The sequence below is a fragment of the Xyrauchen texanus genome, chromosome 13 (genome assembly GCF_025860055.1).
Source record: "Xyrauchen texanus isolate HMW12.3.18 chromosome 13, RBS_HiC_50CHRs, whole genome shotgun sequence".
Taxonomy (NCBI): domain Eukaryota; kingdom Metazoa; phylum Chordata; class Actinopteri; order Cypriniformes; family Catostomidae; genus Xyrauchen; species Xyrauchen texanus.
Genome location: NC_068288.1, coordinates 23,041,294 through 23,063,507, shown reverse-complemented (window position 1 = coordinate 23,063,507; position 22,214 = coordinate 23,041,294). Strand labels below are relative to the sequence as shown.

Genomic DNA, 22,214 nt, shown 5'->3' with positions numbered 1-22,214 from the left:
CGAAATACATTTGCATACACATAAGCTTTTCAATTATTTGAAACAAAAACAAAGCACAAACATTGTTGAGCCACAACACCAGGAGGCAGCTACCTGCGTTCATTGCTAAATTATTTATTTACCTCCAACTCTCTCTGCAGAACAGACAGTCCTTGCTGCCCACATCTCCCAACCATTCTCTCCTTCATATTCATTTATTTATTTTCCAGCAAATCTGTGCACAAACAACTTGGATCGCAAGACCACCATTTTTAAAGGGAAGAACGCAAGAAATACTCTCACACGTGAAATTACGTCATTTCCTGTATCACTTCTCACGTGTGTTTTGTTGTGAAATGTAGTTTGGAGACCAGACAGAGTATTCAGGGATTCTTCCTAGTGACCCAGTCACTGATCCCTTGTTTAATGTGCAAACCACAGCAACTTCAAGATACCCCATTATAGACAGCAGTTGTGTAGTTTGAAATGAACAGTAATATGATGACTTTGAAAGTCGTATAGTGTGTGGGCGGCATAAGCGTCATGTAACAGAGGATCAGAAAGAAGGAGGCAGTCATTTAGGGGGCTTTCACACTTGGTTCGATTGCCTGTTCCGAACCCGAGTTCGATTGCTCCCCCCTGCCCCCGATGGACTGTGTTCACATTATATATTTGTATCCGAACCGCGGTACACTTGCGTCATCAAGCTGCAGCTGGTGCGTAATCGTGTTGCTTGATAACCGCGAAATGAAAAGGCGTCAAAATTCAATGAATAGACTTGCTCGGTTCACATTTGTTCTTCTTTTTTTTAACCTTTGGTTTTGTTTTCAACATCAAGATACAGAAACACACTTGCGTCTGTCTGCCGCAAAAATACTGAAATCGTTCAAAAGACAGCGGGCTGTCCGCCGAAGACAATTTTTGCGAAGGCAAGCAGAAATCATCTCTCTGCTTGCAGTGCGTGTGCGTGTGCGTCAATTCCGCTTTTCGTCAAGGTAAGTGTATACACACACGCACGCACGCACGCACGAAAGTAAACTCTTTCCGCTCATTTTGAAAGTGACGCGTGTGAGACTGACGACCACATTATACGTCATCAATAGCGGTTCACTTCCGCGGTTTGGTTCGATTGCGTTCATATCAGCAGCGAACCGTACCCCAGACCACCTTTTTAAGCGGACCCGAGTACGGTTCGCGGGTGCGCACCCGAGTTCGGAAGACAGCGTTCACATCATCCAAACGAACCGAACTCTGACGTCATTCGAACCGGGGTGCGCACCAAAAGTGCTAGTGTGAAAGCCCCCTTAATCTACCACCTTACCGCTTGTGAAAAAATACTATGGGCAGAAACATTCTCAAAATGCTTGATAGCTGGCGGAACATTCCATTGTACACCAAACAGAAAGTCTAAAACTATTAGCAGCTTTTTGGTCTTTTTTTTACAGGTTGCAGACAGCAAGTCCTATTCATTATTAAATAAATATTCCAGGGTCCAATACAGGTTAAGTTCAATCAGCAGCATTTGTGGCATAATGTTGATTATCACAAAAATTAATTTCGACTTGTGCCTCCTTTTCTTAGAAGAGAGAAAATCTATGTTCCAGTAAGGCGCTTAGAATGAAAGTTAATGGGGCCAGAAACATTAAAATAGTGTTTCAAACGTTTACCCACAGACATAAACATTATACAGGTTAATATTATTATAGTGTGATAAAATCACTTACTATCTCTATCGGTGTAAAGTTATATCCAATTGTGAAATTTAGTCGACATGGCAAAGAAGTTGTAACAACTTCTTTGCCATGTCGACTAAATGCATAAACCCTAAAACGACTGTAAAAGTGATGATTTAAACAATTTTACAACTCAAGTAATACACAAGCTTTAACAGAAGAATTCATGAAAGTGCTTTTATAAAATTATAAGCTTCACATTTCTGCATTTAAACTCCTGATTCTCTTCCATTTTAAGTGCCTCACTGTAACATCTCTTTTTCTTTTTTAAGAAAAGGAGAGAAGAGCCATATTAATTTTTTGAGGTGATACAAATGCTGTCAATTGACCTTAACTTGTATTGAACCCAGAATATTCCTTTAACATTAAAAACTGTAATTATTTCAAAGCCATTTAACTATTAAATAATAATAATTTGACTCAGTTATAAAGTTTCAGTTAATTGAAGATAACAAAAGCTTTTGTCCCTGTCAGGCGTTGTAGTTCCATTCTTGTTGGGCGTATAGTCCTCCAGTATCCCATGATACCACCTGTTCAGAGCGGTGACTCTTTCCTCTCATCTGGCGTGCGCACGCTGGTATGTGAGTTTGCGCGTGAGTTAGGCGCTGCTGATGTGCTGAGTGTGTTGGATGATGGCTGCGTCTAAGCCCCTAGAGCCACAGTCCGGGAGTGGGCTCCCCCGCTGGCAGCTGGCACTTCTCGTAGGGACTCCTATCGTCCTCGGAGTCGGAGCGGTGTACCTCTGGAACAGAAGCCGTGGCAAGGACAAGCAAGGGAAACGGAATGGAGAGAGGAAAACTCCCGAAGGAAGCGCTAGCCCCGTCCAGGGCCAGATCGGTGCGACCAACCCAGAGCTAGAGAATATGGTAATGAGCCAGATTATATATCATTCATTATGCGTTAACATTTATTGATTTTGACCCGTCGTTTTTTGCACGTTTCCTTGACACCGTAAAATTACAGTACTCCCAGTCAAGGGCAAGGCTCGCCAAACTAGCCTTGTGGTGTTAGCGAAAGTGCATTAGCCTGTTAGCTTTCAAACATTAGCTTCAAATTCATATCTGCATACAGCATCTGTGTCGACGATCAGAAATATAAAGGTCTCTCGATTTCATAACACTTATTGTAATGCAGTACATATTTTGATTATTTGCCTATTGGTCCCCAATCTTCCGCAGACACGGGGGCGTGAAAACGGTCAGGCTGGAGAAAATGCATAATTTGTTGCATATTAACTTTAGCACTTTATCTCTTACATTCATTGCATGCTTGATGCTCACAACGTTTACTGTGTAGTTTTACGGCAGCTTGCCTATAAATCACAACGTTTTCCGAGTGGCGTGAATCAAACATGTAGCGCACACAGGAATCCATGAATCTGGCCTCCTTTACACCTGTTGTGTGCGTTATTTGGGTCCATAATGGTAATGTAAGATCCATGACAGGATATTGTTTGTAGGCACTTCAATATATTACAAAAACGATTCCGGCAATTGATGAATGTAAAGCTGTGAACAATGTGTAACATTCGAGAACCATGCATGTGTGTGTAATATGCATACAATGTGCAATAATAAAATGCAAATCTTGTCCAAAGGTCAGAGATGGTTTAGTGAATTACATTTCAATTAGTGCCATGTTTCTCAGAATATTGGATTATGTTTCAGTAAAAGCCATGCAGCGCAAGTCTCCTTGAAGGTGTACATTTGAACTTTATCTGGCTTGACAGTTTGACTGTATTCTGTCTGCAGTTAATATGTTTAGAAATTTGCTGAAACTGAGAAAACTGAACAATAATTTAGTATGCTACACCCTGTTGTTGAGAAGTTGAGGTAATACAATGTATTGAACCACACATACTGTAAAGTTGTGGTTACCTCAAAGTTGCTGGAAAGATGGCATTGTGATATGTCCTTATTTTGAAATGTAGTTTTTCTACATATATTTCTGTATATCCATCTATCCATATACACTTTGCAAGTTGTACTATTTTTGTACCAATTAATGTATTAAGACTGCATTTTCAGTACTTTGCTCACCTCTTAATTTGTAAGATTTGGGGATTAGACCGACTGCTCACAAGGGAGATTTGGATGAATTAGCAAATAATATTAAGGGAAATGATTAAATACATTATGTATTATTCAAATATGTTTTGAAGTTCCACTTTGAGAAGGCAAAATAGTTTCATTATTGATTTTGGTGCTTCCCTGTGTGAATGTTTTAAATGCTCAACAGGAATATATGTGTGGCAGACAAAAGTCAGTTTTGATCTTTTATCTTTACATACACTGGTGGCCAAAAGTTTGCAATTATGTACACATTTTTGCTCTTATGGAAAGAAATTGGTACTTTAACCAAAGTGGTTATTAATTACATGTTTAGTCAGGACATTAATATTGTGAAAAATTACTATTACAATTTGAAAAAAAAAAGTTCAGAACTTCTTAAATTTCTTCCTTGGCATTAGCTGTCAGTTTATGCAGATACTCAGGTGACATTTCACCTCACACTTCCTGTAGCACTTCTGCCATAGATGTGGCTGACTTTTCGGGCACTTCTCCTGCACATTACAGTCTTGCTGATCTCACAGAAGCTCAATGGGGTTAAGATCCATAACACTCTTTTCAATGATCTGTTGTCCAATGTCTGTGTTTGTTTGCCCACTCTAACATTTTGTTTAGTTTTTCTGTTTCAAAAGTGGCTTTTTCTTTGCTATTCTTCCTATAAGGCCTGTACACCTGAGTCTTCTCTTTACTGTTGTACACGAAACTGAAGTTGAGCAGGTAGAATTCAATGAAGCTGTCAGCTGAGGACACGTGAGACATCTATTTCTCAAACTAGAGACTCTCTGATACACTTATTCTCTTGTTTAGTTGTACATCTGGCCTTCCACGTCTCTTTCTGTCCTTGTTAGAGCCAGTTGTCCTTTGTCTTTGAAGACTGTAGTGTTCAACCTTTATATGAAATCTGTTTTGGCCATTTCAAGCATTGAATAGCTCCTCAAAACAATGATTGACTGATGAGTTTCTAGAGAAAGCAGTTTCTTTTTTGCCATTTTTGAACTAATATTGACCTTAAGACATGCCAGTCTATTGCATACTGTGGCAACTCAAAATCAAATACAAAGATAACGTTAAGGTTCCTTTAATGAACCAAATAGCTTTCAACTGTGTTTGATATAATGGCCAGTGATTTTCTAGTACCAAAGTAGCAAATTAGCGTGATTACTGAAGGATAAGGTGTTGGATGGCTGCTAGATTGATCAAACATTACTTTTTTCAAATAGTGATGGTGCTGTTTTTTTACATCAGTAATATCCTGACTAGGGCTGCACAATATTGGAAAAAACTGACATTGCGATATTTTGTTTTTCTGCGATATACATTAGAGGTCACCTGATATGAGTTTTTTCAGGCCGATGCCGATCTTTTGAAATCGGGGTCGGAGGATGGCCGATTCAAATCCAAATGCAGCTTTAATTAAGGGGCAATCCAGACACGTAATCCAATAATCAGAGCATCCAAGAGAAGCACAGGCATAACTAGGGATGGGTATCGTTAAGGTTTTAATGGTATTACTACTCTTACCGATACTGCTTATCAATCCGGTACTTTAACGGTTCTTTTTGTTATATATATTAAACAAAGATAAACGTTATATAGGCACAGTGATTTAATTTCAGGAAGGTCTACTAACATTACTGTTCAGGTGTGGTCTAAAAAGAAATCTAATAAAGTAATCAATTGTAAAATAACACTGCATAGTTTATCATAGATAGATTAATGCAGAAGTTATTCATTCAAGAGCTGTACGTGATTTTCTCTTTGCCTTTTGTTGTTTCGCAGTAATGGCTCAATCATCAGCATGTTCATTAGACTGCTTCCCCTTTTAAGACCGAGCTCCTGATGCACCATATTTTCTCCCAACTATTTCCATAACTACGTCCATTTAAGACATAAACTGTGTTTAAGTGAATCTCCAAGCCGGGCGTTTTGACATTTTTGTGCATAGTTGATCGTTTAGAAATGCACATGAAACTAGGGTGACCAGACGTCCCGAAAAATTCGGGACAGTCCCGAAATCCAAGCAGTTGTCCCGAATCCCGAATCCTGCCCTAATTGTCCCGAAAATTAGAACAAAGTCTCAAGAGCAGACTCTCGAGTAGTTATAGTGTGATAGAATATTAAAAATTGCTCATTGCCGTCCTGCAGCCAGCTCCTGTCGGCTGCTCATTGCAACCATAGACAGTAAAAGAACGTAGAGAGCTGCAGTAGGCTATGTAGACTAGGTAGGCGGCAAGGCGCGAATTTCATGCTCAAAAAAAGTCACAAGGAGTGATTTGATTGGATGTTGCTGATGTTAAAGCGCAGTGTTTGTTTTATTTGTTTCATGATGACACTTGAGTTCAATGGTTTTTTTAATTTGTATTTCCGTGTTTACATGACAGACAGTCATTTTATTCAGAATTCCTCAATAAATAATTTTGCCCTGATTTTTGAAATTCATTAACCCCCCCCCATTTTCGTCCGTCCCGAATTTTACCAATTCTGATCTGGTCACCCTACATGAAACCCAAAGTAGCCTATACTTTGCTTGTGTCGTTGCGGTCTGTTTTGGAGCGTGCGCTGCCTTGGGAACGGTATCTCTTGCGCTCTTTTTATTATTTAGCAACAGTTGCTAGACTGCATTTTACAACAATCACCGATCGTGCTGATTCTGACGTTAAGTTTCAGTTTTAGGGAGAAATGTCAGTGCACCGCTGGGAAGGAAGTTGTGCTAGACAGAATGCGGCTTATGTATAAATATTCTTTTTATAATCTTTGGAAGGCGAAATCTAAAATAAATTCAGACTAATAATCACAGATCTAAACCAGGCTACGTTTGAATGTTTAGTTCTGTCAGTCATTAAGCAGGGCTCGTGTTGTGCTCGCTGTGGCACCGTGTAAGGGATATCTCTCTCTCTCACTGCGAATAGCTAAATTGCATCACAGACAAATGGTTTCATATTATTATACATAGAAATGGCTGGCGAGATAAAATAACTTTCTCTTTATAGCAATAATACATTTATTTTCTTAATTTCTCCAGTACCGACAGCAGAACTGATAACGTCCGAGCTTACCAAAGCCAGTCCTTCACTAGCCTATAGTGCGTTGGTATCTTTTTTATTACTTATTTCTCTACATTGAGTGACAACGCTCTCAAATATAAGACACACAAACAGAACAAATAAAAGTCTCAGATTCACTGTCTGTAATTGCAAAATTCTTGCTTACTTATTGTGACATGATAGCCACCCTTCTGCTGTGATAATGCAACTTCAACTACGCTATCAATATCCAAAGTAGCCGAACGTCATGTCGCCTATCGCGTTTTTTCTTGAAGTTGGCAGTAACATATCAAAAGTTTTTAATTAAATATAAAGAAGTTATACAGATTTAATCCTTACTGTTTTCTCCAAGGAACTTAGCTCCTTCCTTAGGCACTGGATGAGGTCTGCTCACTCTGCTGGAAAATGACTCTAAGGGCAGTGTGCGTCGAAAACGTATTTCACTGCAACACTAGGCTGCCCACAGATGCGCCTGCCTAATAATCGGCTTGATATACTTGGATATTGGCCGATGCCGATTATGTTAAAAAATGCAAAAAAAATCAGCCGATTAATCGGCCGACCTCTAATATACATTGGGATATGAAAAAATACAGTATGACTTCGCCAGATGACTTGAATAGCTCTATTTGAGAAGAATTAATTATTCTAGAATGATTGGGGTGATTTTTGTAGGGAACTGTATCTTCATGGAAAATATGACTTATTTTGGGTAGTTTATTTTATTATAATAATTAATACACCATTTAATTCACCATGGTTCCATTGTATTCATGTAATACTCCTCTATCAATTCACCCTAAAGTCAATGATCTAACATGTTATGATATTAATAATGCATGTTGCTTACCCTAAAATAAAGGGGCTCATTTGTGAATGAAGTGTGCTGTCTAGAAGGGATCCAGGAGATTACAGGAGGCTTTATCTCTGTACTCCAACCAGGTTAAAACAGAGCATAACACTAAGGAAGTTTCATTATCACAATAGGGCATTAATGTGAATGACAAAAGTAATTTAACATTTTATTACATTACAAATTAATTACAAACCTCTTTTTTTATTTTTTTTAAGAAATGTAAACAATAAATAACATTTAATGGGGAATAAGTGCAGCTATACACCAACCCTGAGTGGTTTACTAAAATACAACATAAAATAAAATGTTTATAAAAGGAATAACTTATTACATACCGCTTGTCAAGCGACTGGATCATGTTTTTAAAACCCACGTTGGTAAACGTGTTAATTGGTACCATGTCTTTCGCAAGGTGAAATGTTACTGAATCTGTGATTTTTCTCTGCTGTTTGGAACCTTTCTCGTATGATGTAACACTGGCAAAGGCATCTGAAATAGTTTTTTGCTTTGGACGGCATTTAGATCTTGCTTTGCACTCGACATACAAAGATTTGTGGTGCTGACTTAAATTATCAAATAAATTGGTAGTGTTTCCTTGTGTTGTGGCAACAATTGCAAGACACTCTCGACAAAGTACCTGTTTTTGGTCAACATTATCCTGTCTGTAGACAAAATATTTCCATATAACTGACCATGCATTTCATTTTGCAACCAAATCCTCCATTATTTTTGCCTGTTCCTCGCTCATTTCATCAAGCAAAAGCAGAGCCTGCACGTCGACAATGTGCAGCAACGAACATTTAAAAAAAAAAATATATATATATATAACAAACTCTGTGTATCTATGAACCCATAAATCGGAGTAAATTACGTAATATCAGACAGATATAATGCTACATTTAAAAAAATGTAGACTATACGTTTATCTTACTACATCGCACGTTCTGCGATGTGACTATTACGGATGAGCACATCGCGATGTCGATGCTGAAAATATATATTGTGTAGCCCTAGTCCTGACTATGTTTTGTGATCAGTTGAATGCCACTTTGGTGAATTAAAATACCAATTTCCTTCTGAAACAGCAAAATACAATATTCTGTTAATTATTACAAACTTTTTGCCACCAGTGTTTTTATGTCAGTAAGGTGTTCTCTTCTCCCAATATTCTACTCAGATGTGCATCAGTGTTTATATTTAGTCTAACTTACTATGTATCTTAATATGTAGTTTTGGTTACTTGCTGAATGTTGTGTTGTGTTGAATGTCCTGATTGTAGTGACCTGGCTTCTATAAATTGGATTGCATTCACACTGCAATTGTATGCAATTTTTAGATTTCCCAAAATGCAGCATTTCATTTTTTTTTACCAACGTTTTTGTGTTGATCAGATTAAACCTCTTTTTGTTTTTTAAATGTACAGTAGTTATTGTTTGTTTTCTTCATTTATTAAAAGATTTTATCATGCAACTTTTCTTGTATTTAAAATAATTCTGTGTCTGTCCATCTAGAGTCCGCTTGATAGAGCACAGTCTGCTAAGAATAAGGGCAACAAATACTTTAAGGCTGGAAAATATGAGCAGGCGATCCACTGCTACACAGAAGCCATTGGCCTGTGCCCCAAAGAACAGAAGGGAGACCTTTCCACCTTCTATCAGAATAGAGCTGCAGCCTATGAGCAACAGGTTTGTTTTAATCACATGATCATTTAGTGTCACCAACAGAATATTATATGTCTGAATGAGTGCTTTTTGTGTTTTAGATGAAATGGACAGAGGTGATACAGGACTGTTCTCAGGCAGTGGCGTTGAATCCTCTCTATGTGAAAGCCCTTTTTAGACGTGCCAAAGCACTGGAAAAACTGGATAACAAGAAGGAGTGTCTAGAAGGTTAACGTTTTGTTTGATTTGAATTGGCCTTGTTCCCAACTGACAATCTTTTAGGTTTTTTTTTAATTATTTTTAAATTTTGGTGTTTTTAATTTTTTACTTTGGGTGAAGTTTTTTTTTTTTGTGTCATCCCGACCTCTAACAGATCAATTGCATGTTTTGCATATTTGAATTTAACATGTTCACAATATGTTTATGCTCAATCTTTTTTGATTTTATAAGGACTTTGATTTCCTGTCAACAACCTGCTGTTACAGTGGCTGAAATCAGCCATTAATTCAAGTTGTCATTAATTGCCATTATTATTATTTGTTTTAAAGCAAAGACTTTTTAGCTAGTCAGTTCACTCGTCTGCCTTATTTAGAATGCTTCTATGCAGCTACATGTATTTTTCTATATAAACAAGCGGCATACAAGTGCAGCTCGTATCTACTTGAATGGGGAAAGACTGAAATCTCCAAAATGGTTATCAAGTTTAAGATCAATAAACATATTGAAAATCTGCAGTTAAATCTGACATCGCTGGTTTAATAAATGATGCTTCTTTACCTTTAGATTATGTAAAAAAAAAAAAAAAAAAAATATATATATATATATATATAAATATAATATATATATATATATATATATATATATATATATATATATATATATATATATATATATATATATATATATAATTCCGGCTTGTATAGCTGTTCTTCAGTTGATTGACAGGTGAGGCCTGTATCTAAAAGGCGATTGGCTCTTTTAACTATAAGGCCGGATTTCCTTTTCTACATCCGTTGACCATTGGACATTCCAATTTCTCCCATTCATTTTAATAGAAGTGACCTGTCTTTGCTAAATAGACTCTGATTAAAGGAATTATCAAGAGGGTTTCCTCTGATATTAACATACTCCTGAGCAACATGGTCAACATGAGCTTCAGTCTAAAGTAATGTTTCTGCTTTTTGTAGATGTGACTGCTGTATGTATTCTGGAGGCCTTCCAGAACCAGCAGAGCATGCTACTGGCAGACAAGGTGCTGAAACAGCTGGGAAAAGAGAAGGCCAAAGAGAAGTACAAGGTGAGAATTTGACAGAGTCAGGACTCAGACTTCATGTAAACGTTGTCAAAAATGTATGGCATCTAATCTTTCACTTTTCTCAGAACCGGGAGCCCCTTATGCCATCTCCTCAGTTCATCAAGTCCTACTTCAGCTCCTTTACCGATGACATCATCTCACAGCTGCTACAGAAGGGGGAAAAGAAGGATGAGGATAAAGACAAAGAGGGCGAGGCCTCAGAGGTCACAGAAAGGTAAAAGCTGGGGGCTTTCATTATATTTTGCCCATAACCACAATGAGATTTGTAGGGGTTTGTGCTTTTGCTGGTAGTGTGTCCTGTTAAATGTAACCCAAGTTCTAACCATAAGAATAGTCTGCAACCGATATATCAACAAGGTATCATATAGCTGATATAATTTTCTTTTTAATTATCAGCGATGGCAGATTAGTGTTGCAAAGTTCTGAGTTCTTTGCGACCAGAGTGCTTATCTGACCGACCCCAATTGGCTTGCATGTCATTTAGGGGCAGGTAAATGTGATATTGATGCTACCACAATAATACACTGGCATGCAAAGAGTATTTTAACAGTGCTGTAGTTATCAGAACCACGGCTCAGCAGGTGCAAAAGTTGATTGTTTAAAGTGCATACATTTGTTTTTTAAATATGAATACAATAATGTAAATAATTCAAATACATTACATCATCATGTACATCTATTGTGGCAGCAGACAAGTAAAGCATTTACACAGTACAAAGAGTGATTTCAAAAGTACAAATATTGTTTGTTTTATCTCCATATAAAAGAACATAACAGTGCATCCGGTGCATAACAGTGCATCCACATTTTGTTATGTTACAACCTTATTCCAAAATTGATTAAATTAATTATTTTCCTCAAAATTCTACAAACAATACTCCACAATGACAACGTGAAAGACGTTTGTTTGGAATCTTTTATTTTATTAGCTTTCGTTGAACGCCTTCACTCAATGCTTTGTTGAAGCACCTTTGGCACCAATTACAGCCTCAAGTTTTTTTGTGTATGATGCTACAATCTTGGCACACCTATTTTTGGGCAGTTTCTCCCATTCTTCTTTGCAGGAACTCTCAAGCTCCATCAGGTTGGATGGAGAGCGTCGGTGCACAGACATTTTCAGATCTCTCCAGAGATGTTCAATCGGGTTCAAGTTTGGGCTCTGGCTGGGCCACTCAAGGACATTCACAGAGTTGTCCCATAGCCACTACTTTGTTATCTTTGCTGTGTGCTTGGGGTCGTTGTCTGGTTGGAAGATGAACTTTCACCCCAGTCTGACGCCTGTTTCACACATACTCCGTGTGCAGTGCGTATGCGGTGCGTATACGGTACAGGAGCAGCGCACGCTATAGTGCTTTCACATATGCTGCGTTTGCAGTGCGCTACTGATCCGCAGTTTCTGTATGCCACAAAATCAAACATTTAAGGAATTTTGATTTTAAACCTAAACGTTAACTTTGAGATTGTTTAAGGCATTGAAACAGTATGAAAATTCATTTTAATCATTGTGATTCTTTGTTTTACATGTAGTTCGAGTTGTTGACAGAAGAAAAGCTATTGCGCTATATCTGTTGCTAATAAGGAGAAGAATGAGACGCATTTGGGTTCACTGTCTTTTTTTTTTTAGGGTAAAAAAAATCATATATGATGGCATTTTGCAACTTTTGGGACTATAATCATACTTTTTTGTTTTTCTTGACCCTGTAATTTAGTAACTGTAGAACACATTAACTGAAATTATGCGTATATGATGAAATTATTACAGTTTCTTGACAATCTATGTCTATTTTAATGTGAACCATGCGCTGCCACTTTAATTCAGTGCGGTGCAGCACAGTAAAAACAGACTCTGTCCGTAAACCATCGCTGCACTGCTGTATACGCATCACAACTGGAACGGATCGACAGACTGCATCCGCGTGCAGTGTAAAAGCTCTAACCTGTTAACATGGGACCGGAAAAAATACGCACTGTAAACGGAGTATGTGTGAAACGGGCGTGAGGTCCAGAGTGCTCTGGAGCAGGTTTTCATCAAGGTTGTCTCTGTACATTGCTGCATTCATCTTTCCCTCGATCCTGACTAGTCTCCCATTTCCTTCCGCTGAAAAACATCCCCACAGCATGATGCTGCCACCACCATGCTTCACTGTAGGGATGGTATTGGCCAGGTGATGAGCAGTGCCTGGTTTCCTCAGAGTTAAATCTTTGTTTCATTAGACCAGAGAATTTTGTTTCTCATGGTCTGAGAGTCCTTCAGGTGGCTTTTGGCAAACTCCAGGTGGGCTGTCATGTGCCTTTTACTGAGGAGTGGCTTCTGTCTGGCCACTCTACCATACAGGCCTGACTGGTGGAGTGCTGCAGAGATGGTTGTTCTTCTGGAAAGGTCTGCTCTCTCCACAGAGAAATGCTGGAGCTCTTTCAGAGTGACCTCAGGTTCTTGGTCACCTTCCTGAATAAGGCCCTTCTCCCCCGATCGCTCAGTTTGGCCGGGTGGCCAGCTAGGAAGAGTCCTGGTGGTTCCAAACTTCCATTTACGGATGATGGAGGCCACTGTGCTCATTGGGACCTTCAATGCTGCAGAAATTTTTCTGTAACCTTTCCCAGATCTGTGCCTCGATACAATTCTGTCTCGGAGGTCTACAGACAGTTCCTTGGACTTCATGGCTTGGTTTGTGCTCTGACATGCACTGTTAACTGTGGGACCTTATATAGACAGGTGAGTGCCTTTCCAAATCATGTCCAATCAACTGAATTTACCACAGGTGGACTCCAATCAAGTTGTAGAAACACCTCAAGGATGATCAGTGGAAACAGGAAGCACCTGAGCTAAATTTTGTGTGTCATGGCAAAGGATGTGAATACTTATGTACATGTGTTTTTTTTATTTTTTTATTTATTTATTTTTTATAAATTTGCAAAGATTTCAAACAAACTTCTTTCACATTGTCATTATGGGGTATTGTTTGTAGAATTTTGAGGAAAATAATTAATATAATAAATTTTGGTATAAGGCTATAACGTAACAAAATGTGGAAAAAGTTAGGGTTAATGTTCACAGAATTTATGTTGTGTGTTTGTTTTTGGTATGTACGTTCAGTGAAATGACCCGGACACATTGCAAAGGTTCCGCCCTATTCCAACCAGTGTTCAGAACTCAAAATAAGCAGAGTAAAATGTCAGAATCATGATAATGCAATATTAGTAATGCGCTAATCGTGATAAAGAAAAATTTACATGTTAAACATTTCAATGCATCTGTTAACGTAAACAGCTCTAGTTTTTGCTCAACAATAATTTAATTTAGCATTTCTGAATGCATGCATGTACAATTATTATGTTACTTTTCAATAGTTGATGTATTGAACCACTGTTTCCTCAGCTCAAGCTACCTTAAGGCTAAGCAGTATATGGAGGAGGAGAACTATGATAAGATCATCAGCGAGTGCACAAAGGAGATTGAGTCTGGAGGCAGGTACACAGCTGAAGCTCTTCTGCTGAGAGCCACCTTCTACCTGCTGATTGGCAACGCTACAGCTGCACAGCCTGACCTCGACCGTGTCATCAACATGAATGATGCCAGTGTCAAGGTAACAGAAATGAGATGAAAAGTAAAAAAGAAAAAAAAAGCACTATAGGCACTTTTCCAATAATGGAACTTTAGCTAGTTCCTTGAAAAATGTCAGGTTCTCGTTGTTTTTCCACCACGTGGAACTAAAACTAGTACTTCCTCCTAAGGTGGTACTTTCCTTGCAAAGAGGAACTATTTCTGTGGAGTCAGAACAGCAAATGCTTCTCGTTGTTCAAGAAAAATGCATCAGACAGCCGATACCGGTCATTTTGAAAAGTCTAGTTAGTAGTCTTAACTTTTGCTGAGATGTTGCTATTGTAGGCTTTTCAAATCTAAATGGATAGGTGGACATATGCTGTTGTGCATGATCTGCTGAGTATTTATGGAGAAGAAAAAATGCAGCATGAGTTTGAAATGCCGAGCATAATCGATGTATACAAGTAATCTGATTGCCTCATGAAGTTAGGATTTGATGACATTGCATTTTGTAGATTGAAAATGTAAAAAAAAAATTTAACGGGAATACAAGAGAATAAAGGATCATAAAATTATTTACGTTCCATGATTATCATTTATATTGTACATTGTATTATGTACTGTGCATTGTTTGCTCGTTCTACCTTTAAATGTTTTGCTAACCTTTTTGCACTTTCTTCGTTTGCGGAGTTAAAGGCTTCACTTTTTGTATTATACACTAATAAAGATGTTTTTATTTGACTTCAAGGCTATAAGTAAACGTTTTTAAGTTCGTCATGTGTATATAGTATTATCCTACAAAGCACAGCAGTAATTGAATTGGTAGTTGAAATCAGTATTAGAACACTCCCTACATAGTAGGTTCAAGTGGCATTGTTTATTGGAAGCAAACATGATTTGCAAAGGGATTAAAAAGCAGTTGACTACAGATGAACGAAGCAATAAAGCAGTCTCTCCTCTTGCTCTCCTGTTGTTTTAAATCTCTCACCAATCGCATCTTGTACACGTGAAGTTTTCCAGTTCAAAAAAGGAAGATACAAATCAACACACAATCTTACACCGAATCATTCATTGTTAATGTTTTGAAGTTAGTCATCTCAGCTGTTGTCACATCAAGTTCAGTCGTTTCCACCTGAAGCGTCATATACTTATGCCAAAGCTTTTTTTAATGAAGTTCCTGCTTCCGTGTCCCTGGTATGGGCATAGTTCCACAAGGAATTGATTTTGGTTCAGTTACTGTTCCACAATTGTGTGGACAAACACCTTATCACTCTCATTTTAACCTCTCACTATGGCAAATTTCACTGTGTTACACAGTTATGGCTCATAACGATTGACTGAGTCTTGTCAGAAATAACCAAGCAAGTTATTAAGGTGATGCATGGACAGTATGTATAGAATGGCCTTTGGTGTTAATGCATTTTATTTGTTTCAGTTGCGTGCTAATGCTCTCATTAAACGTGGAAGCATGTACATGCAGCAGCAGCAACCCCAGCTCTCCACACTGGACTTTAATATGGCTGCAGAGATTGATGCCGATAATGCAGACGTCTACCACCACAGGGGACAGGTACAATCAAAGCTTCACACTCATTCACATTTTCAGAATGTTCAAGATTTTGAGGTATGAGGATACCCTTTTCACATCTATTAATTTTACATGTTTCTGGGCAAACTTTAACCTAAAATAAATACATATATTTTTCATGTTTGTAACTACTAAGATGGAGTTTAGAACAGTCATGCACCACTTCCCACCAATTAAACCCTAAAATCTTTGTACAGTAAACCATAGCAACTGCATGAAATTTAAATAATGCTAATTTCGCTACTGCGTTGAATTGTTTTCATAGTGTTTCTATTGTTTTCATTGTGTTATCATGGTACCAAAATTTCATTAGTCTGTACTGGGCTGCAACTAATGATTATTTTGATAATCGATTAATCTTCGATAATTTATTTGATTATTCAAATGAGAATTTTATTTTATTTTCTGTAATTTTTTAAAATATGATTTAAAAAAAACTGAAATGACAAAGGGGCTAAGGATTTGGTTTGGTTTATCTGAATTAACAATTCTTTACTCACAAAACTGTGAACAAAGCCTGAATCATCAGACGTTAAGTTTAATGTATTGTTATTATTACTACTTTCGGGACATATGTGAAACAGTTCCTTTACTTGAAAAAAACTAAAAGTGCTCATCATTAAAGAGTAAAATGATCCATAAGGAATGGAGTGGGACAAACAATCTGCCCAGCAGAGGGCAATAGTGACCAGTGAATTCTGCCCAGCTGAAAAATACAGAATTATGTTAGGTACATTATGCTTGTACACTGCCACTGATTATTTACATTTTAAGAATTTTAATATTATATTTTTTAAATAGTATTTTCACTGATTACATGCTTCTAAACAAAAGAAATGGTGGATTCTCCAATTGTGGAGACTCGCTTGTGGTAAGAACAATTAGTTTTGCGAAATATGCGTCTGATTTTTAATTCATAACATTTACATTATAAAACATAGAAAATAGCAGTAAAATGTAAGTTAAGTGCTGGAGAAAAACAACAACCGTTCCACATTAATCTGTATGATTATTATCATCTTCTTTGAAGTGTTTATAAAGTGCTCTTGTGCGCTGGACAACTTGGGTCATGTGTCTCCTGCTACAACTTAACTCTTTGAGTTTCATAATGCAACCCATTTTTAACAGGACTGTGAAGTGATGTCACTGATGGGGCTTCTCTGTGCTGACTGCAGAATATCCAACTAATCGATCATGAAATTCGATGTTGATGATTTCCATTATCGATTTTATCAATTAGTTGTTGCAGCCCTAGTCTGTACCGATACTAGTGAAATTTCACAGTTCTCGATACCAATTTCGATAGCACAGAAACAATTATATGGTAATGTGCTATTGAACACACTCCTTTACCCTATTTAAAGTTACATTTCAGTGTAAATAATAAATTAAAAGATATACATGTTTCCTTCAAATTATGGAAGGGATATTTTGCCATTTTAAATAAAATAATAAAAGGATAAAAATGAAAATAAAAAGCTGATTTATTCATTATTGAAACGTGTCCGCAAAATGTCAATTCAAAATTGTATTATTTGATTTTAATTTTCTCTATAACAATGCATCATCCCTGTTAAATTAAGAAAATAAATAAAATTGAATCTTCAAGATTGTAGTGAAAATGAAATGTCAAATCATACATTTTATTTTTTAATTTGACAAGGATGATGAATTTGTAATAGTGAAAACTAAAATGAAAATCTAATGATTTAATTTTATTTGTAATTTTTGCACATACTTTTTAATAATGAAGTGGTTCATCAGTTTTTCATTTTTATCCTTTTATGCATTTATTTAAAATTTGCAGAATATCCCTTCCTTATCAAGTGTTTCTACCACTTGTTTGTTTTGAAGCAGGGTCCTACTGAAATCTGTTTTTATTTTTCCAGAATTCCATAATTATAATATAATAAACTATTATTCCATAATAGTTTTATAATTAATTTAATTTAATTATCAAAATGATGTCGTAATCAAATCAATTCTTAAAACCATTGCATTTTTTTTAACAAACTTTTATTCAGTACAAAAGCACTTTGGCTTGTGATATATTGCTTCATTTCTAGTATTATTATTACAATCATTATTCATTAATCATTATTTATTATTATTAATTTTTCTACAGTGAGGATGACATTTTACTTTACAGTTGTAATATATTTCTGTTGCAATTTCTGTTGCAATTTCAGGCATCTAGCTTTTATTATGAATCGTGCTTTTATTTTGACGTGTGTTTTTGATGGAAGTTTAACTTCTCTGGATTAACCATTTGGTACATGGTCCAGTGTGATCATTAAAGTGCAAATGCTGTGATTTTAATTATATAAATGTATTAGAGATGGGCACGGGTACACTGAATTGGCAGCGATGATTGATGGTGATCATACATGGTGACTTTTCACTTAATTTGAAATTCCGTGACAATTACCTGATAACTAAACACACACGTGCCAAAAAGGGAGCTTATTTTTAATTTTAAGATTGATTACGTTATGAATGAGGGGTACATTGATTGTCAGAGACGTCTCATAGCAACCAAACTAATACAAAGCTACAATGCTATCATTATGATAACCAGAACAAAGAGAGTGTAATTGACCGTGCTTTGAACACCTGTCTGTGCAAAACGTTTGCTAAACACGTTTTAAATAAGAACTTTGACTTTTTAATGGATTTAATTTAATAATTTTGAATGTTTGTTACTGGCTGTAAACCTCCCTGCTCTAAGTGATGAAACACACACCTGTATCTCTTCCGTTGCACTTTCCCCAGTTGAAAGGTGAAAATTCATATTCTCTGAGTTGAATGGAACACTTAATGAATCACAGCAACAACAATACGGAGCATTGTGGCTTTCACCACGTGAGCGAACACACACACACACCAGGTGCGTGTGGCAGTGTACAGCAGGGGAGTGTTTCAAACAGCTAGTCCGAGCGCAACTAAATTAAACAATGCAGCGTCTTCAAAACTGAACTTCAAATTAAAATACATATTAAAAACGCAATAGTTGTAGCATCTCCTGTTAATCCAACCATGATTTGAAAATTGACATTTCAGACAGTCACTAAAAAAAATCAGCTGCGCACTTACTAAGATTACTACGGTAACTTGAAGGAAGAACGGACAGACACGCATTGTGCACATACTTTCATTGAGTTGGGCAGGGAATCTTCAAATAATAACTAAATATGATGCATTATATTTTGATTATGCAATAATCAACATTTTGTGACAGATTATTTTATAACAGACTATAATAATAAATGGACTATACACTGGGAACAACAAGACGCAATGCAGGAGCCATAGACGTTTGTCAGACAATAGAGATGTCCCGATCGATCGGCCACCGATCAAAATCGGCCGATATTTGTCTTAAATCTGTGATTTAACATGAGTGCTTTCTGTGTCAATCAAAGATGTGCTCTTCAGGTGCTCTCAATAGGTCATCATCAGTCACTCATCCCAATTTAAATCAGATTAATGTTGGTCTCAATACCACTAATAATAAATATAACTGTTTAACCTTCAATAAAGACACCGCGTCTTCATGCATTTGCTTAATAAGTAGTGATTTGTGTTACAGCAAAACTCAAAGACAGTAAACAGACCATAGATATTAATGATTTCTCACTGGAGCAGTTTTAGAGCTTATTATGAATATATTTTTCTTATTTTTGAATGTATCTCTGCGGTGTGTGATGCTTTCATGGTTTTTACTGGTTGTCAGTTTGTCACAATGGCATTTTGTTATTGACAACAGAACTATTAATAACTGTTTCATTATTGTTGAACTTGGGCCTGTTCAAGTGTAACTGTTTACACCACTTTAGTTGAATTGCAAAATTTTGAATTTGTTTTTATAGAATTAATGTTTTGTTGTGACTATTCAAGTCAAGTTGTTTACACAATTTTTAAGTGTATGTAAGATTTCTATTTATCCATACAGAACTCAGTGGATTTGTGATTTATTTTTGTACCTGATTATTAAAGTTAAAAAGCTAAACTAAGTTAAATATATTAAGCTGAAGACATCTTTTAGTTACTTTGTTTAATTAGTTATTTTTGTAAATACACAAAAACACAGTGTACATGTCATTGCCCCTTGAGTACTCTGAGTTCTCGAGTAGAAAAAATTACCAAAATGCCAATCCCTAAAATGTATTGTGCACATCTAATACATGCGGTGTCCACGCTTCACAGTGGATTAGTGCTCTATTCTGTCATCTCTCACACAACGCAAATGATTCCCAACGTCTGTGGAGTTTCTAGTGTATGAGCGGTCTGCTTCACACACTCATTTAAATCACACAGCTCGAATGCAGACTAAGATTGCAGCCTTTCGTGGTTTAATAATCACACTGGGACATATCATGATTTTAATTTGATTAATTGTGCATTTCAGTGCTAAAGGAGTAACAGAGCACACACTCAAATAAGCGTGTGAGTATTTGAAAGCATTTGTGTGTCAGTAAAACAATGTGCGGTTACCGGATTAAGTCGGGGCTCGGTATTACCGGTACTGCAGAAACACTGGTATTGTTGCATCTTTTTTTATTTTATTACCAACTTGGTACCGAAGTACCGGTACTTTTGACAACACTAAACCTGACTGATGATTACAAAGAATGTCCATCTTAATTGTCTTAATAACTGTGGATATATTAATTTTTTTTTTAGTTGAAAATTCTGCTGGATCAGGTGGAGGAGGCTGTTGGAGATTTTGATGCATGTATAAAGCTTCGACCAGACTCTGCGCTTGCTCAGGCCCAGAAGTGTTTTGCATTGGTGGGTAACAACAGAGGGTTCTGTGTGTACATTAACACCTTTTGAATTGGCACTGTTCAACTTTTGCCATGTTGCTTCAGAGATGATCCTTGGTCTACCATATTAACAATGAACAAAGTCAACCTAATGTGAGCAATTTCATTGTTTGTTTTTTTTTTTACTCATAGTAAACGTGGATATGATCTCCATGTCGTTGTTTTATTCTAGTACCGACAGGCCTACACTGGAAACAACCCATCCCAGGTTCAGAAAGCTATGGATGGCTTTGAGGATGTCATTAGGAGGTTTCCAATGTGTGCAGAGGGCTATGCTTTGTATGCACAGGTATTGTTCACCTTTGTCATTTAGAATGGAAATGATCTATTGAATGTGTAATGTTTGAATCCTCTTTGTATCATACATTGTATCATCCTTTTAAAAATCTTTTGTAGGCACTGACGGACCAGCAACAGTTTGGTAAGGCAGATGAAATGTATGACAAGTGTATTGAACTAGAGACTGACAATGCCACAACATATGTCCACAAAGGGTTAGTTCTTTGAATATTTATAGAATCCTATGTTAGTCCATCCCAAGTATGAATATACATTTCTGATCGGTTTTTGTTTGTTTGATGATGAACAGGCTATTGCAGCTCCAGTGGAAACAGGATCTAGAAATGGGCCTTGATCTCATAAGCAAAGCCATTGAAATTGACAACAAATGCGACTTTGCTTATGAAACTATGGGAACCATTGAAGTCCAAAGGTTTGTGACAGCCAAAATGTTAACATTCCCTGAATAACTGTACTGTTTGATTTTCCTGATGTGTAAAGCTTTCGATAAAAACTTTTATGTGGTTGTATAAATCTTAAAACCTGATGGTGTTTGCTTTGAAATGCGCTTTTGGCAAAACTGATATTTAAATTGTCTCCCACAGAGGCAACCTGGACAAAGCTATTGACATGTTCAACAAGGCTATCAACTTGGCTAAGTCAGAGATGGAGATGGCCCATCTCTATTCTCTGTGTGATGCTGCTTATGCCCAGACCGAGGTAGCAAAGAAGTATGGACTCAAGCCTCCCACACTATAACTCTGGGTTTCTTCCATCAGACTGTATTGGAGGACTGAAAAGTGGCTCAGAAAATGATGGGGTAATGGCGTATGGAGCAGCAAAAGCAAAAAAAAAAAAAAAAAAAAAAAAAGATTAAAAGAGAAAGAATAGACGGATGGCTGAGTTGATTTAGTCCACATTTTATCAAGTATGGCCCAGATAATTTTTCAACTTGAGAACAGCATTCATTTGTTCATGTTCATCCTCCCTTGCCATGTGGTGTGACAAATGTGAATCTTTATTACTACCAGAAATGGACAGAAGTCTACAATCAGTCATTTTTACTTTTTATTTTATTTTTTTTATTGTTAGTATTTTGTTCCAAGACGCCAGAATCCATAAATCAAAGGGATAGTTCACCCAAAAAGAATATTCTCTCACCCGTTACTCACTCTCATGCCATCCCAGATGTGTATGACATTGAGCAGAACACAAATTAACATTTATAGAAGAATATTCCAACTCTGTTGGTCCTCAAAAAGTGAATCGTGACCACAACTCAGGAGGTCTAAAAATGAAGTAAAGGAGGCACAGAAGTAATCC

At 36.9% G+C, this 22,214-nt stretch overlaps 1 protein-coding gene across 1 annotated transcript; it reads left to right on the top strand.

The window, feature by feature from the left end:
- The first annotated feature begins 2,292 nt into the window (after positions 1–2,292).
- Positions 2,293–21,775, top strand: LOC127654061 (mitochondrial import receptor subunit TOM70-like). The gene is made up of 12 exons (XM_052141026.1): positions 2,293–2,578; positions 9,193–9,366; positions 9,444–9,570; positions 10,530–10,639; positions 10,723–10,871; positions 14,034–14,241; positions 15,634–15,768; positions 20,470–20,577; positions 20,785–20,901; positions 21,009–21,106; positions 21,202–21,324; positions 21,497–21,775. The coding sequence occupies exons 1-12, from the start codon at positions 2,342–2,344 to the stop codon at positions 21,648–21,650; spliced, it is 1,740 nt and encodes a 579-aa protein (XP_051996986.1). The 5' UTR covers positions 2,293–2,341; the 3' UTR covers positions 21,651–21,775.
- Positions 21,776–22,214: the final 439 nt, after the last annotated feature.

What these genes read in the sequence shown, in the direction of transcription:
- LOC127654061 (XM_052141026.1), top strand. Translation starts at nt 2,342, where the DNA reads ATGATGGCTGCGTCTAAGCCCCTAGAGCCACAGTCCGGGAGTGGGCTC. An exon ending in AGGCCAAAGAGAAGTACAAG is followed by an intron (nt 10,640 to 10,722) that starts GTGAGAATTTGA and finishes CACTTTTCTCAG; the next exon opens with AACCGGGAGCCCCTTATGCC. An exon ending in GCTATGCTTTGTATGCACAG is followed by an intron (nt 20,902 to 21,008) that starts GTATTGTTCACC and finishes AATCTTTTGTAG; the next exon opens with GCACTGACGGACCAGCAACA.